This window comes from Protomyctophum bolini (genome assembly GCF_963924005.1).
Source record: "Protomyctophum bolini genome assembly, chromosome: 8".
NCBI classification, from domain to species: Eukaryota; Metazoa; Chordata; class Actinopteri; order Myctophiformes; family Myctophidae; genus Protomyctophum; species Protomyctophum bolini.
Genome location: NC_137869.1, coordinates 45123284 through 45139113, shown reverse-complemented (window position 1 = coordinate 45139113; position 15830 = coordinate 45123284). Strand labels below are relative to the sequence as shown.

Below are 15830 nucleotides of genomic sequence, written 5' to 3'. Positions count from 1 at the left end.
AGCACTTATTCTGATTTTTAAGCGGCGTTTCTCCATGCATCGGTTTCCCGCAAAACGCCCCGGTATAAGAAAAGAAGATAAATGACTTGACGTCGGTGGGAGAGGAGTTGCATAACTCCTCTCCCACCGACGTCAAGTCATTTATCTTCAGCCATACAGACTCTATTTGACACAAATAAATGTACACCGCACTGCTAGCTTGTTCCAAAACACTCTCTCCACGTTTCTACTTCGCCACACTTGTAATGCAATTGACAGTATCGGGGGACAGAGCACAGAGGCCGGTGTATCAGATTTGGATGAAATCAGATCAAAATGAAATGACATCATCCGTCGCCGTGGAAACGGCGTCTTCGGCGCAGATGTTCTAACGGCGACAGAACGCGTAGCTGTCCTCGCAAATGAAACTAGGGGCTACTAATATATACTATTCTCTGCCTATCGGGACATAACTCGGACGGCGCTGAGTCGGGTCTGGTGGCCGTCGCAACGCTCGGCACGGCGACTCGCTCGGCTAGCGCCTCGCTCGGCGGTGCCTTACGTGGCTCAAGGCCACCAGACACGGCGCGCCTCCGTCGCGAGGCGAGGCGATTTCAAGTTGATCTGCTCTCACGTTAAACCGGCTCACCGGCTACTCGGGTGGGCTAAGGCTTCCACCGGCCGTTCAATTTGAGGAAGTGCATGTTGGCCATGGAGGGTAGATATACGCAGTATGAGCACGTTCATAAAAAACACACAACTAAACTATGAATAGGCCTTAAACATTTAATCCTCCAAAGTCGGATTATTATATTTTCACACGTAACGCAGTAAAACAGTCACTGGCGTAACACGTGCGTCTGATGTTGTAAAGCAGCAAACAGTAACCCATTTTTTACAGCTGCTACTAAACAAAACATATTGTAAACACTTGCTAAATTGAACCTCAATCAAATGCTCGGCTAATATTATTAATTCTTACCTTAAATAAACGTGAAACAAGGGTGAAGTGAAGACGTTTGAAGACGGGTGAAGACGGGTGAAGTAGTTTGTGCCGGTGCGAAAAATGGCGACTGATGTGAGGATGCAGGAGGGACTTCTTGAAGGGGGAAAAGTTTTTGAAGGGGCGTGTCCAGGTTTTCAAGGCTTAATTCTGTATATTTTACTGGATTCTGACCATTTTGTGTGGGTACAGAACAACATTGGTTGGAATTAAGTAAATAAGTCCATTTGAGAAATACATGCACATGTTCTTGTATTATTAACAAGAGATGATTCTCGAAAAAAGTGACATATTCTTGTACACAAAAAATGTAAATGTGTCTTGTTAATCATAACAGATTTAATCATGTTACATTTACTGTTCCTAATAACCATTTGCCCGTACATTTTAATGAATTTTGACCATTGTGTGTGGGTACAGAACAATATTGGTTAGAATTAAGTGAATAAATCCATTGCATAAATAAATGCACACGTTCTTGTATTTTTAACAAGAGATGATAATCGAAATACTTGAAACTTTCTTGTAAACGAACATACTTAAATGTGGCTTGTTAATCATAACCGATTGAATCATGTTACATGTACCGTTTGTCAGATCCACTTTTATCAGTGGCAGAGCTGCAGCCATTGGCTCATGATACGAGCACACGACCAATGGGACAGATCATTCAGTGTTGCTAAGATACCACCCCCCACCACACACGCACACACACCCTTGGACGATGGGGTCTATTCTCAAACTCAGAGCCACAGCGCTCTGCTCAAAATTAATTTGCATGTGAGGAGCGGCACTGACAGCCAGGCACAGCACAACAGTGTCACACAGACAAACACGTACCTCTCCCATTTGGAAAACATTTGAAACAGTCCCCCCAGTTTGACATGCATTAGTCTATATGCCCGGTCTGTGAGGTGTGAAGATACGAGATCTGCTCCCAGGCCTTTTCAGTGTCTATCCTTTGTCCAGAAAGAGAGAGAGAGATGAACAAGGTTCCTTTTCAAGCAAAAAAGTAAAAAGACTTTCACTAATGCTTATTGTAGAACTTTACACAAATGTAATGTACTTATTCTTCAGTGGTGTAAAAAGTACAAATGTTTTAGGCAAATTATCTCTCTCTCCCTCTCTCTCTCTCTCGACTGGAGACTTGCTGTGTTCAGTTCTCACCACTGAAAACATTTCCCCACCCCCACCATGCAGGCACCTCTTAGTGTTACTTTTAGTAGCAAATTCAGATTTAAGCTTAACAATCCATTGAACATTAGGCCTGCCTAGGCAATTAAACTATCTAGTCTTAGCCAACAATTTTTTTACACTGGCTTAAAATAAACTAAAACATAATTGCTCAGCCTCTTCAACAAAGATGGCAAAAACAAACCTTCTTTGTTCTGTACTTATACATACAATTGTATAGTAGCCTACAAAACACAGATTTTAAAACTTTAGTTACTATTGCAAACCAGCACTATAGCCTACTTTGCATGATCTACAAGCTCATAATGTGGCACATCACGACATATTGTGAGCTTGTAGTTCCGCTATACTGAGGAAGTGGTTAATGCATTTTTTTGGCGTACAAGTACAGTATTTGCCTCTGAGATGTAGTGGAGTAGAAGTAGAAGTATTGGAATTCATGAATACTAAAGTAAAGTACAAATGCCTCAAAATTGTACAGTACTTAAGTAAATGCACTTACTTTCCACCACTGTGGAATGGTGAGTGACTTTCTTAATATCATTTAAATATAAAAACTTAAATTAATAGGTTTACCATGCATGCCAAAATAGGATTTTTTCAATGGTTTTGTGATGTCATCAGGAGTAAGTCAGTAACAGTTTATATTTACCCCTGATTGTCACTAGGCTCTTTGAATATGCTTGTATCTGTTGTATCTGTTTAAGAGTAATAAAACAAGTCTAAGGTTTAATCCTATTAAAAAAGAAATAGGCCTATCAGTTTTTATTTTCTTCCTGAAAACCCTAAAAAAAAATCACTCTCTCTCTCTCTGTAGCCTCTGTAGTAGTACTGTATACATTTAACATAACCTGTTTGGCTAGACACTGTGGGGACTCTGGGGAGAGACAGTCAAATACTACTAAAAACTGTCAGATTGCAACAGACTAGCATTTTTTATCAGCACAGGACAGGCTAAATACAGGCATGTTTGGGTACAGAGCCTGCTTTTAACTAATTCAGATGGCATATGAAAAAAACAGGGGGTCCTCAGAACAGATTGTTCAAAGACTGAGCTTAAATCTGAATTTGCTACACCAAATCATAAGAAAACAAAAAGAAAGCTATCTCACACACTGGAACAGATCTACTCAAAACCAGGGGGAAAGAGAGGGGAGAGAGAGGGAGGACTTTGCTCTGTCACCCTTAAGTTCAATAAGTTCAATAAACGTATTTTTTTTAATGGAAAGTGGTTGCACGAACAATTGTTAAGTAGTCTAAAACAAACTAATGTTTAAACGTCTGTGTTTAATGGCTGCCACTCTTTCTTTCACTTTGGGAACCACTGCGTTCTACAGTAGCTCTGTGCGTGAGCTGCAGGGCATGGCAGGCCACAGACAGACAGGCAGGCAGGCAGGCTTGTGTAAAAGGAAAAAAGTATTGCAAATTGAAAGGTAACCATGGAATTTGAACTTTAAATTTGAATTGAATTTAGAGAGAGAGAGGGGGGGAGGGGGGGGGGAGAGAGCGAGGGAGATGTGACGGTAGGGCGGGTCATACTTTTTTTTTTTTTGAAAATCAAAATGCTTGGGTGTCAATTTTGTGTGTTTTTTTCTGGAGAATTCAAATATGAATTTTTTTTTTGGATAGGACAACTCTTACCTACATGAATTTGCATTTTTAATTTGCTAATTGTACCCGTTCTACCTCATTTATAAGATTTAAAATCCAAAGGAAATTCTAACATGTGGGGTGTCTAAATTACTTGTTTTTTGATGGAGAATTCAAATATCACATTATTTGTTGGATAGAACAACTCTAACCTACATTATTTTGTACTTCTAAGTTGCTTATTTTGCCCGTTTTAACCTCTTTTTAGGATTTTCAAAGACATAAAGGACATCATTTATATTGACAAAGTCAAATCAAATTTACATTTATTGACAATTCAAGTGCATGTATATATCACTGGATAAAAGTACAATGATCAATCATCACTTTCTGAACTTTACAAGGTTGAATAAGTCCTGCTTTGACTCAGCCTCCTGCTCGTCTCCTGAGCCCTGATTCCTCCATCCCTCTTTTCCAGAGAAGTAAATAGCAGAAGCCTCAGTCACCATTTTGACCACCCTCTCAATGCTTTGAGTGTGGCAAGGCCAGTTGGGCACCTCCATGGGGGTGTCGATGAAGTTCTTAATCTCTGAGGTGTTTAGTGTGCAGGTGAGAGGTGGCTCTGACACACCTTCTGACCAGCGAATCAATCCACCAATGCTGGAAGCATCATGATTGATCTCAGGTGTACTTCTGGATCTTACAGAGTTGTCTCCCAGCTGAGTGTCTGGGTCTCCTTCTCCCCTGATGGCCAGGATTCTCTCCACCCCCTCAATCCTCTCCTTCTGATCCTTCGAGCACAGTAGTGTTTGGAGGATGGCTTCACTGTGGGCATACCACGCAGATCTTGTAACAGTTGGCATCACAATGTTCAATACCTGCTTCCTCTGGGACTTGAGACAGTCCAGCTGAAACAGTATGTGCCTAGGCCCTTCAATCCAGCACTCATTGACCTTCACATTGAACCAACAGGGATAATACACTCCAATTATGTATTCAACAATGTCCTTCAGTTTTGTCAGATTTTTTCCTTTCAGTCCATGCTTTGACACCCAGATCCTGAGAAGTCTGTTTGCTGTGGTGAGCCAGCAGCTGTGGTTTACTGGCCCTACTACAGTACACACACTGAAGTCAACCTGCCACTGGCCTGGGGTCAGTCAGTCAGTACAGTACACACACTGAAGTCAACCTGCCACTGGCCTGGGGTCAGTCAGTCAGTACAGTACACACACTGAAGTCAACCTGCCACTGGCCTGGGGTCAGTCAGTCAGTACAGTACACACACTGAAGTCAACCTGCCACTGGCCTGGGGTCAGTCAGTCAGTACAGTACACACACTGAAGTCAACCTGCCACTGGCCTGCCGGGCCAGTAAACCACAGCCGCTGGCTCACCACAGCAAACAGACTTCTCAGGATCTGGGTGTCAAAGCATGGACTGAAAGGAAAAAATCTGACAAAACTGAAGGACATTGTTGAATACATAATTGGAGTGAATTATCCCTGTTGGTTCAATGTGAAGGTCAAGGAGTCCTGGATTGAAGGGCCTAGGCACATACTGTTTCAGCTGGACTGTCTCAAGTCCCAGAGGAAGCAGGTATTGAACATTGTGATGCCAACTGTTACAAGATCTGCTTGGTATGCCCACAGTGAAGCCATCCTCCAAACACTACTGTGCTCGAAGGATCAGAAGGAGAGGATTGAGGGGGTGGAGAGAATCCTGGCCATCAGGGGAGAAGGAGACCCAGACACTCAGCTGGGAGACAACTCTGTAAGATCCAGAAGTACACCTGAGATCAATCATGATGCTTCCAGCATTGGTGGATTGATTCGCTGGTCAGAAGGTGTGTCAGAGCCACCTCTCACCTGCACACTAAACACCTCAGAGATTAAGAACTTCATCGCCACCCCCATGGAGGTGCCCAACTGGCCTTGCCACACTCAAAGCATTGAGAGGGTGGTCAAAATGGTGACTGAGGCTTCTGCTATTTACTTCTCTCTGGAAAAGAGGGATGGAGGAATCAGGGCTCAGGAGACCAGCAGGAGGCTGAGTCAAAGCAGGACTTATTCAACCTTGTAAAGTTCAGAAAGTGATGATTGATCATTGTACTTTTATCCAGTGATATATACATGCACTTGAATTGTCAATAAATGTAAATTTGATTTGACTTTGTCAATATAAATGATGTCCTTTATGTCTTTGAAAATCCTAAAAAGAGGTTAAAACGGGCAAAATAAGCAACTTGGAAGTACAAAATAATGTAGGTTAGAGTTGTTCTATCCAACAAATAATGTGATATTTGAATTCTCCATCAAAAAACAAGTAATTTAGACACCCCACATGTTAGAATTTCCTTTGGATTTTAAATCTTATAAATGAGGTAGAACGGGTACAATTAGTGATTTAAAAATGCAAATTCATGTAGGTAAAAGAGTTGTCCTATCCAAAAAACAATTTCATATTTGAATTCTCCAGAAAAAAACACACAAAATAGACACCCAAGCATTTTGATTTTCAAAAATAAAAAAAGTATGACCCGCCCTAATGTGACGGGGACCCCCATTTGGGGAGGTGTGCCGGGGACCCCCATTTGGGGGGATGTGCCGGGGACCCCCCCATTTGAGGGGATGTGCCGGGGACCCCCGTTTGGGGGGGTGTGCTGGGGACCCCCCATTTGGGGGGGTGTGCCAGGGACCCCCATTCGGGGGGGTGTGCCGGGGACCCCCCATTTGGGGGGGTGTGCCAGGGACCCCCGTTTGGGGAGATATGCCAGGGACCCCCCATTTGAAAAGATATGCCAGGGACCCCCCATTTGAAGAGATATGCCAGGGACCCCCATTTGAAGAGATATGTCAGGGACCCCCATTTGAAGAGATATGCCAGGGACCCCCCATTTAAAAAGATATGCCAGGGACCCCCATAAGAGAAGGTTTTTACAGCTATAGCAGTGACTCTCAACCCGTTTAATTTCAAGGACCCCCAGTTTGACATGCATTAGTCTATGGAGTATGGACCCCCATTTAATGGCATTTATATCTCTGGGACCCCCAATATTTATATTGTAACATCAATGATAATTTAACTTTAGAGTGTAGAAATGGAACCAAATGGACCCTAACCGCTTACTCAAATAAATATTACTTGTAACAGTATGTATTTCAATGTATTTCAATATTACAGTATTGATACAGTACAAAATGTGACTTTTTCCACCACTGCTAGAAGCTATTAAGACTCAGTGCATGCAGCTCTGCTCATCATGGGCCGACGCCACCTGGTGGTTGAATAGCCACTCCACATATTAAAATAAACCTGTGGGTGTGGCTGAGAATCTGGGGGTGTGTCTGTGGGTGTGTCTAACATAAATACCCATAGGTACCCAGCAATGTCATTTTGAGATTGAGGCGGAAACGAATAGGATCCCACCGTAGTGTTAAACCTCCAAACTCCAACACTTGACAGAAAGTATAGCTCATGACATTGCAGATAGAAAGAGGATAATTCAAGCAGATCGAAACTGTGTTGCAACTCTACATTCAACCCATTAAAAAAATCTAGTGTTGCAAATTGTGGCTATACTTCAATTGTCCTTCAATTTCCTTGTATTTTGTAGTGTAGCACCTAAATTGTATGTTTTGTTTGTATGTTCTCACATGTTCTCTCGGATGCAATTCCTCACCTTTCCTGTCCCATAGCTGTGGCCCTTGCATTGCTGCGGTGGGTTGTCTGCAGCCCAGATATCACAAGGCCATAAATCCTGGAGAATTGTTCCAAATCTTCCACTCTACTACAAGTTATTCGATTAGAAAGAAAGTTCCTCTGACATGAAGTTCAGAGACTTTCACCTCTTCCATGAATTTCTTGGTAGACATTTTTTGGTTAGTGATGAACACACACTGTAGCATGTATCATCAAAAGTACCACCAAAACTAAAAAATAATCACCCAAGTTCAATCGCAATGTCCTTGTAAAGCTATAAACATCACTTGAATGCTTGGATGCCAAGCCATTTTCCAGATTGTTGATGGATTGTCTTTTGTTTGTTAGAGCCACACACATCTAACCGGCGGCCATCTTGAGACACACTGTGTATCTAACTAGCGGCCATCTTGGATCATGAGATGGCCTCCAGTTACCTTTTACGTATTTGTTTGTTTGCAGTAAAACAACACATTTCAAACACCAGTAAGAAGCGACCTAGGTCACGTGCACGCATCCGCCTAGGTGACAGCAGACTGCTGGGTGAACGCTGGCGCTTTGGCATGGGGAGTCAGATCAACAGCATGTCTTGAGTGTAGCCCACAGGGTTTGATGAAGTCAGATCAACATATGGAATGTCAGAACAGGTCAGCTCCATACAGTTTATGGAGATCTAAGGGTGGTAGCGGGGACATTCTCTTGAGTGTACAGGGTTTGATGAGGGCCCAGGAAGGGCCGGGCCTTAATTCCGGGTGCCGTGTCATTAGTCAGAAGGTTCATTGTTCCGAAATTACTAACCCTAACCTAAACATAACCGCAAGCACGGGGGCAGCTAGTGCATGTTCGCCAACATTAATGCATGTTCGGACTAATGGGACTTCGGATCTATGGGCAGTTCCCAATTTTCGGGCCTGTTGAGAACTCTAGTTTTCGGTGGCTACACTAACAACTTTGGGGCAGGACCGTATAGTTTGAATGGACAGGTATCAGTCAAAAGGGAGACATCGAAGAGGAAGGATGAATGGGGAAGGAACAATATACAGTATGGAATGTCAGAACAGGTTTTGACATAACCGTATGAGGAGATTTTCTTTTCTTTTTTTATCCCACGTATTTTGCAACCCATGTTTTGGAGATGGATATGGAGATGGATATGGAGATCTAAGGGTTTGAGGTTTGGGGCCAGATCGTAGAGTTTCTGGCCAATATCGATGACTTCAGGTATCTCCATAGACGTATCAGACGACGTCACACTGATAAGCACCAGCATGCGCGTGCAGGCCGGCAGCACAAGTACCCCACCTCTCATAAGATGCAATGGAAAAGTTCTAACTGTGTGTGTGTGGAGGAAGAAAGATTAGGATTTGTATTATATTCTCTCACTCTTGAAATTATCCATTGGTTTCTGTTGTGTGTGAACAATAATAGCAATTCAAAGTTCAAAGAAATCCGCGACGCAATGTGAGCTTGTATATCAGCTGTTCTCTGCGTGCAATAAATGTCTCCTAGTGCAACTTACTAGCCAACACACAAGAGGAGGTTGAATTAACTGTCACCAGAGCCAGTCTCTCAATGTTTGTAAACAAATAATTAAATAACTGCGACATCAAGTCGCATTTACTATGACATCAGGGTCTCCACATCGCCATCCCTGATGATGTCACATGACCTGGGCATTATGGTGCCCGGCCAACGAGCTGTTTCGACCAAAAATCAACCGATAATTCCCAGTAGGTTACTTATCTAGCCGATCGGACCTACTGCATGCAGTCTGGAGCCTACTGGCTGCGATTGGCGTTAACCGATCTTATGGACCGGTCTACTGGACATGCTTGGGAGCCTACTGAAAATGACAAGCCACCTCATACCCTCACCCTCAAACATAACCGCAAGCATGTCGCAGCGCAGTCCTAATATTAATGCATGTCCGCCAACCTTAATCCTGTCGTTTTCCGGGTTTTCGTTTTATCAATCGGCAGAGCATGCTCATACTCGTCGAAAACAATCGTACTGATCACTGTGGTCTTGTTAATTGATAACAGTCGAAACGGGTGCAACACACACCGGTGCCCCTACACACTGACGGGAAATGCACGATACCATAACATACATAACATAATATAGGGTTGTGCAGGTGAGATAGAATACTTCATCGCATTTAAAGAAATGATAAAAAGCTAACATAAATTATTCAGCGTGTTGCTCATGGACACTTCAACACTCCCACGCTGTGGGAGCCCCGGACTGAACTGGAAACCTTGCAGTTCCATCCAGCCTACCGGCTATACTCTACCCTGAGCCACCAGACCCAACCTCAACAACTAGAGACCTCTAGTAAAAGAAACTGATCCACGACACAAAGATAACTTTTATACTTGACATTTAACCACCCAGCAACCTCCAAATTCTGGGCAAGGAAGCTTAGATAAGGAATGGACATGCAGTCATGTGACTGGGCTGCCCCATGACACTTTCATGGGAGCCAAACTACATCCGAAAGTTCGGCAGAATGCACTGGAGTCAATAAGAGCCCAGTGACCAGCTCATGAACAAACACAATTTCTGAATGACTGAGACCTTTTATAAAGTAATCGCTTCTGAATATCAGAAGACATGTAACAACATTATTGTCTGCTGTGCTTTGTTGCTTCTCCATGTTGACACAGTGTCTGAGGAAGAAGTTGCCCAGGTCAGGGCTGTCAGAGTTCATATTGTTAGCCTGCAGGGTGGGGAATGTCTTGATTGTGAAGGCTGTGTCCTCCTGGCCCTGCGTGATCAGACTCAAACACAGCAATGTGTCAGCTAAATGCCTCTGATGTCTCCATATATGGAGCTCTATCTCTAGATCAGCCAGGTCCAAATATTTTGAGGGGTGCTAGCAGAACAGTGGTCTCATGCAGACAGACAGACAGACGGACAGATGTTTTGACAAAACCATAAATCCCCATGGATTACCTGATGTCATCAATAGTCTGACATCATTAGTATTTTTTCATCGTCTTTATTGCAGGCGTCATCATTATGTCACTGTACACAGAATTTGCCTGTGCCAAATGTATTGCTGTCACTTCCACACGCTGGCTGGAGTTGCTGGCTCAATCCAAAGAGGGCCTGGACCACGCAGTGCAGTTGAGTTCATCGAACCAAATTAATTTAAACCTCCCGTGTTGAGAGCGTGCATTTTTCGATTAGTATATGTAACATATTTAAACTCTGGTGCTGATGAAGCACTAGAAACGAACCAGCAGGCTAATAAACAGTACAGTTGTAAGCATGCAGAAAGGTAGGGGGATTGTGGAGGTGGTCAACCTCGGCCTGAAGTCCTACTCCAGTGCTCTACAGGTCCAGCAGTCCTACATCAGACAGCATCTGGATGGAGGAGGGAAGAATGTGCTGCTGCTATGTGAACATCCTCCGGTTTACACCACAGGTCTGAGAAAGGCTCCATACCCTCCCCAAGAGGAACAGAGACTAATAAAACTTGGTGCCGAATATGTGCGTACCAGCCGTGGTGGTCTCATAACATTCCATGGGCCGGGCCAGTTGGTGTGCTACCCCATCCTGAACTTGGCCTGTTTTAAAAAGAGCGTGCGCTGGTATGTGTGTGAACTGGAGAGAACGGTCATACGACTCTGCAGGAAACTCGACATCGAGGCTTCAACGTCCCCACATACCGGAGTCTGGGTCGGAGCCAACAAGATATGTGCTATAGGGATCCATTGTGGGCGGTACATCACATCTCATGGCATAGCTCTGAACTGTAGCACTGACCTGACCTGGTTCCAGCGCATTGTGCCATGTGGGATCCAGGGCAAAGGAGTTACGTCTCTCAGCGCTGAGCTGGGAAGGACCGTGACTCCTGCTGAGGGCACCCCCTACCTGCTGGAGGCCTTCGGAGAACAATTTGACTGTGAGATACTGGAGCAAGAAAAGGAACACTATAGTGGACAGTAGATGCGGACTAGATGTGGACTAGACCACAGCAAATCCTCATTTCCAAAACCACTTTCACTGGCCATAGCTGGCCACCACGTCTTACCTTGTCGCCCAACTGGAAACATGGAAAACACCCCCCACCCCAAGGCCATTCTACCACCCCTAGGGAGCCCGGTTTGGGTTCCGCCTCCGCTCGGCGTTTACTGTTGAAAACGGCTGTGGCTAGACGCACGGGGGGGCTCCCCCTCCCTCCACCCAGCCGTGCCCTCCTCCTCAACGGTTAGTGTAGCTACGCCAATTTTCACACCAATCCAGGTGACTGCACAACCGCCTCCATTCCCCGTGAACACTTCTCAACCCATGCCTGTAAACAGCACCCCACCACGTTCGCCCACTCTGCTCTTCCCCACCATCCATGGCCATAGTCTCCGACTCAATCTTAAAATTAGTCCGATTTGCTAATCATACTGCTTTCCTGGCGCATCCACCACCGACATCCTCGCCAGACTCCATGAACTCCTAGCCATTTTCCCGTCCACCATAAAAAGCATCCTCCTCCATGTGGGAACAAACTATATCCATGCAGTTACAGCCAGGTCCAATCTTCATAAAATATTTACAATCCTCCGTAGCAGCGGTCTAACGGTACACATTTCTGGTCCACTACCCATGTTGGAACGTGGCGATGGCGAAACCCGATGTAGTCGATTAATGTCTCTACACTACTGGCTCCAATCTGCTTTCCAATCCGTCAACTTTCATTATATCCACAATTTCTTCCTTTTCTGGGATCGTCCCTCCCTCTACTTCATTGACGGATTACACCCGAGCGAACTAGGATGTAAAATGCTCATAAATAATCTGCACCGATCCGTGGCTGCTCACAGACACGCTCACAGACACGCACAACAACAACATTGACTCACTGCCCCGTCTGACCTACACCTGCACTGCCCCCTCATGGCCGGGCGGACGTACTACTATTCCCGTTTCTCTCACTGCGCCTCCATCCACTATTCCAACCCTGGTTCGTCCAAGACAGCACAAGCCACCTTTATGTTCTGCTCATCTCATAAGACGCAACATGAATCAAAGCCATCTCCGCCCTCTAACACGTGTCATAATTACAAACAACATGGATGTTAGCTTTCGCATGGCCCTATTTAACTCACGTTCCATTAATAATAAAGGGACTTTACTAAAATATTTCATCACAGATCATGAGCTGGATTTTTTTTATTCCTGACTGAAACCTGGGTGCAAGCGGGCGACTGCACACCTTTATCGGACCTCCTTGCTCCTGATAGGACATTTTTCAGCTTCCCTCGGACCTCTAGCATGGGGAGGGGTAGCCTCTATTTTTAAAACTAATATTCATGCAGATTGATCCCGCCTGAAATTACCTACCCCAGTTTTGAGCTACAGATGTTTGAAATTACACTGTCCTCCCCTGTGCTCTGTGCATTGGTGTACCGCCCCCCTAAAAGTAACAAGGACTTCATCCAAGATTTCTCTGATTTTCTGGCTAAATATCAACCAAAGATTAATTAATTTAAACCTCCCGTGTTGAGAGCGTGCATTTTTCGATGCAGTCCTACATCAGACAGCATCTGGATAGAGGTGGGAAGAATGTGCTGCTGCTATGTGAACATCCTCCGGTTTACACCACAGGTCTGAGACAGGCTCCATACCCTCCCCAAGAGGAACAGAGACTAATAAAACTCGGTGCCGAATATGTGCGTACCAGCCGTGGTGGTCTCATAACATTCCATGGGCCGGGCCAGTTGGTGTGCTACCCCATCCTGAACTTGGCCTGTTTTAAGAAGAGCATGCGCTGGTACGTGTGTGAACTGGAGAGACCGATCATACGACTCTGCAGGAAACTCGACATCGAGGCTTCAACGTCCCCACACACCGGAGTCTGGGTCGGAGCCAGAGTTGGGTGTAACGAGTAACGGAAAATCTCGTTACTGTCACGACACTACTTTGGTCGGTAACGAGTAATATAACGACGCTACTCCTCCAAATGTGATAATCACACTACAGTTACTGGTCGCTGGAAAGCTGGAATGTGGCTGCTTTCAGCAGTGTTGCTTTGGAGAATAATGCACACAACGGAGATGAGTTGAACTAATGGTGCGCTGGCAACGCAGTACGGACTAGAACATGTCAAACCGGTGTCAGATCATCAGCAGCACAGCATTTTTCGTTACTGTCGTGGACTCGTAGGGTGGCCAGACGTCCAGTTTTAGACCCACCTGTCCTCCTCCCAACTCAACCTCTGGGCGGACACATCATTGTCCGTTTTTTTTTGTGATATAGCCTACAGTGCTTGTGACACAAGCACTGTAGGCTGTTCCGCGATGTGGGCGCGTCGTTCTTGATCAGCGTGGGCCGCGCCGGCCGTCGCGCGTGTAGCCGGCGCCCCGCTTCTCTGCCGCGACTCGAACGGCAGCTACGGACGGCAGCAGCAGGACAGCGTGGAGCTGTCTTATGACACCCCCCCCCCCCATATATATTGCGACCAGCACCCCTCGATCCTCCCCCATGCTCACCTCCCTCACACATATTTATAGAAACATAATAAAGCAGCAAATGTATACTTAATTTTGTTGTTTCTTTATTAGGAAAAAAAAAGGTTACAATGAAATAATTTAGACAGCCATTAAACATAGGCACATAGAAAAAATATGTAAACAACCAAGTTTAGAATACAAGTGGTTGATTTTTATGTCATTTTGCTGAGAATGCACTTTAAGACCACTCTTTCAGAACCACTGGCTTCTAAAATCTATAAAACAGTAAAACACCAACTTTCCTGAAACCACCAGAACATGTTGGATAAGATTGTGTCCACATTTCCACAGTTTTCTGAAAAACCTATGTTTCTATATTAGTGGTTCTCAAATTATGTTATGTCAAGGACCCCAGAAATATTATGAAATTGGCCGCAGACACCTACAGTATCTGAAAATATGTTGTTCCAGGGACTACCCAGAAGCAAAGATGAGTTAAAAACGTTTGCTCTGAAACAATATATATTCAAAGATTTGCACATTTTCAGGATAAGACTAAATAGCAGACCTACAAGCTCGTAGCGCGGTCCCTGGAACAACATATTTTCAGATTGGAGTAAATCGTTTGAACACCAATGATACAGAAACATCTAGGCTTTTCAGAGCACCTCATTTCTCTGGCTTGTGATCCATGACTTAACAGTTGCCCTGTGGGTAAAACCCAGCCATTTTCTAATTTCTATTCCTGTGCTATTCCTGTGACAAAATGTGAAAATGTTCTTACCATTTTTATTATCCATTTTATTATCCATCAACATCATCTCCACTTCCTCCACGTGACCTCCTCATCTGTAATTTGAACACAATCAAATACAAAATTGATATGGATTGCATTTGTATAGGGCTCACAACACGTGAGCTTGTAGATCGACTATTTTCACCATGCAACCAGGTGTAAATTCAGGCATTCTGAAATAGGCCTACCTACCATCACTGCTGTGAAATGTGGGATAACGTTTTGATGGCTGTGAGAACCACTGCCTTAACCCATTTAGACCTGAGGACGCATCTGTGTCGCCTCATAGGTTTTAAACATTATTTTAAAAGCTGATAGCTGTTGAAAAATAGCAGATCTACAAGCTCATAGTGTGGCACAGAGTGCCACAGTACTCATCATAATACACCTCAGTCATTTAAAATGTTATTGTGCTGTTTACTTTTCTAGGTAGTTCACCTTTCACCTAGTAGGCCCTATGTGTAATGGAGACCAATGTTCTTTTGCTTAATTAGTAATTCTCCTCACCTGGTAGCTTCACAAGGGTAGTTATGAGGTGATTAGTTTGGTCAGAGTCAGTTCAGTTCAAGCCAGCACACTGTCAAGAGCTCTCTGGGTCCGGGCACATTAGCAGGCGTGAAGGCGTCAGTTGGACGTCGCGTCTGGTCTCAGTTTAATGCCTTCCGGGGCGTTGGGCGGTCCCAAGAGGGGACGCACACGGAAGCCTATTTAAAGGCCTGTAGTCCTCTATTTCTTGGTTGGCGAAGTAGGCGTGAGAGTGACACGTGAGTGACAAGATGTTGACACACAGGGAAAGGCGCATTCTGTTGTAGGCTATATGGTGTTGTGTTGCTACTTAGCTCGATTGGTCGACTGGTTAACGTACATGCCTTTGGAATGGGGAACCCGTGTTCGCCTCCCGGCCGAGGCCACACTAGTGGCGGTGAGAAGGAGAAGGAGTTTTTTGATTGATTGATTAAAATATTTATTAACAGTTTGCAGAATAAAGGGCAGTCCATACTCTTAAGACTGTACTGCCCTTAACAGTACATTTCTCTCAAGTCAGTACATTTCAAGCACAAACTCAATACAAAGACTGTTAACTGTGAGTGGACGACCCCATTAAGAATTACACTTGT

At 44.5% G+C, this 15830-nt stretch overlaps 2 protein-coding genes across 3 annotated transcripts in view; one reads left to right on the top strand and one right to left on the bottom strand.

The window, feature by feature from the left end:
- LOC308319383 (desmocollin 2-like protein) overlaps positions 1 to 15830 on the bottom strand; it is a 279749-nt gene that overhangs the window by 144958 nt on the left and 118961 nt on the right. The gene's annotated exons all lie outside the window — the stretch shown is intronic.
- On the top strand, positions 10738 to 11420 carry LOC308319961 (octanoyl-[acyl-carrier-protein]:protein N-octanoyltransferase LIPT2, mitochondrial-like; the record flags this gene model as incomplete). The annotated part of the gene is made up of 1 exon (XM_080770203.1): positions 10738 to 11420. One exon carries the CDS (start codon positions 10738 to 10740, stop codon positions 11416 to 11418), a length of 681 nt encoding a protein of 226 aa, XP_080626329.1. The 3' UTR covers positions 11419 to 11420.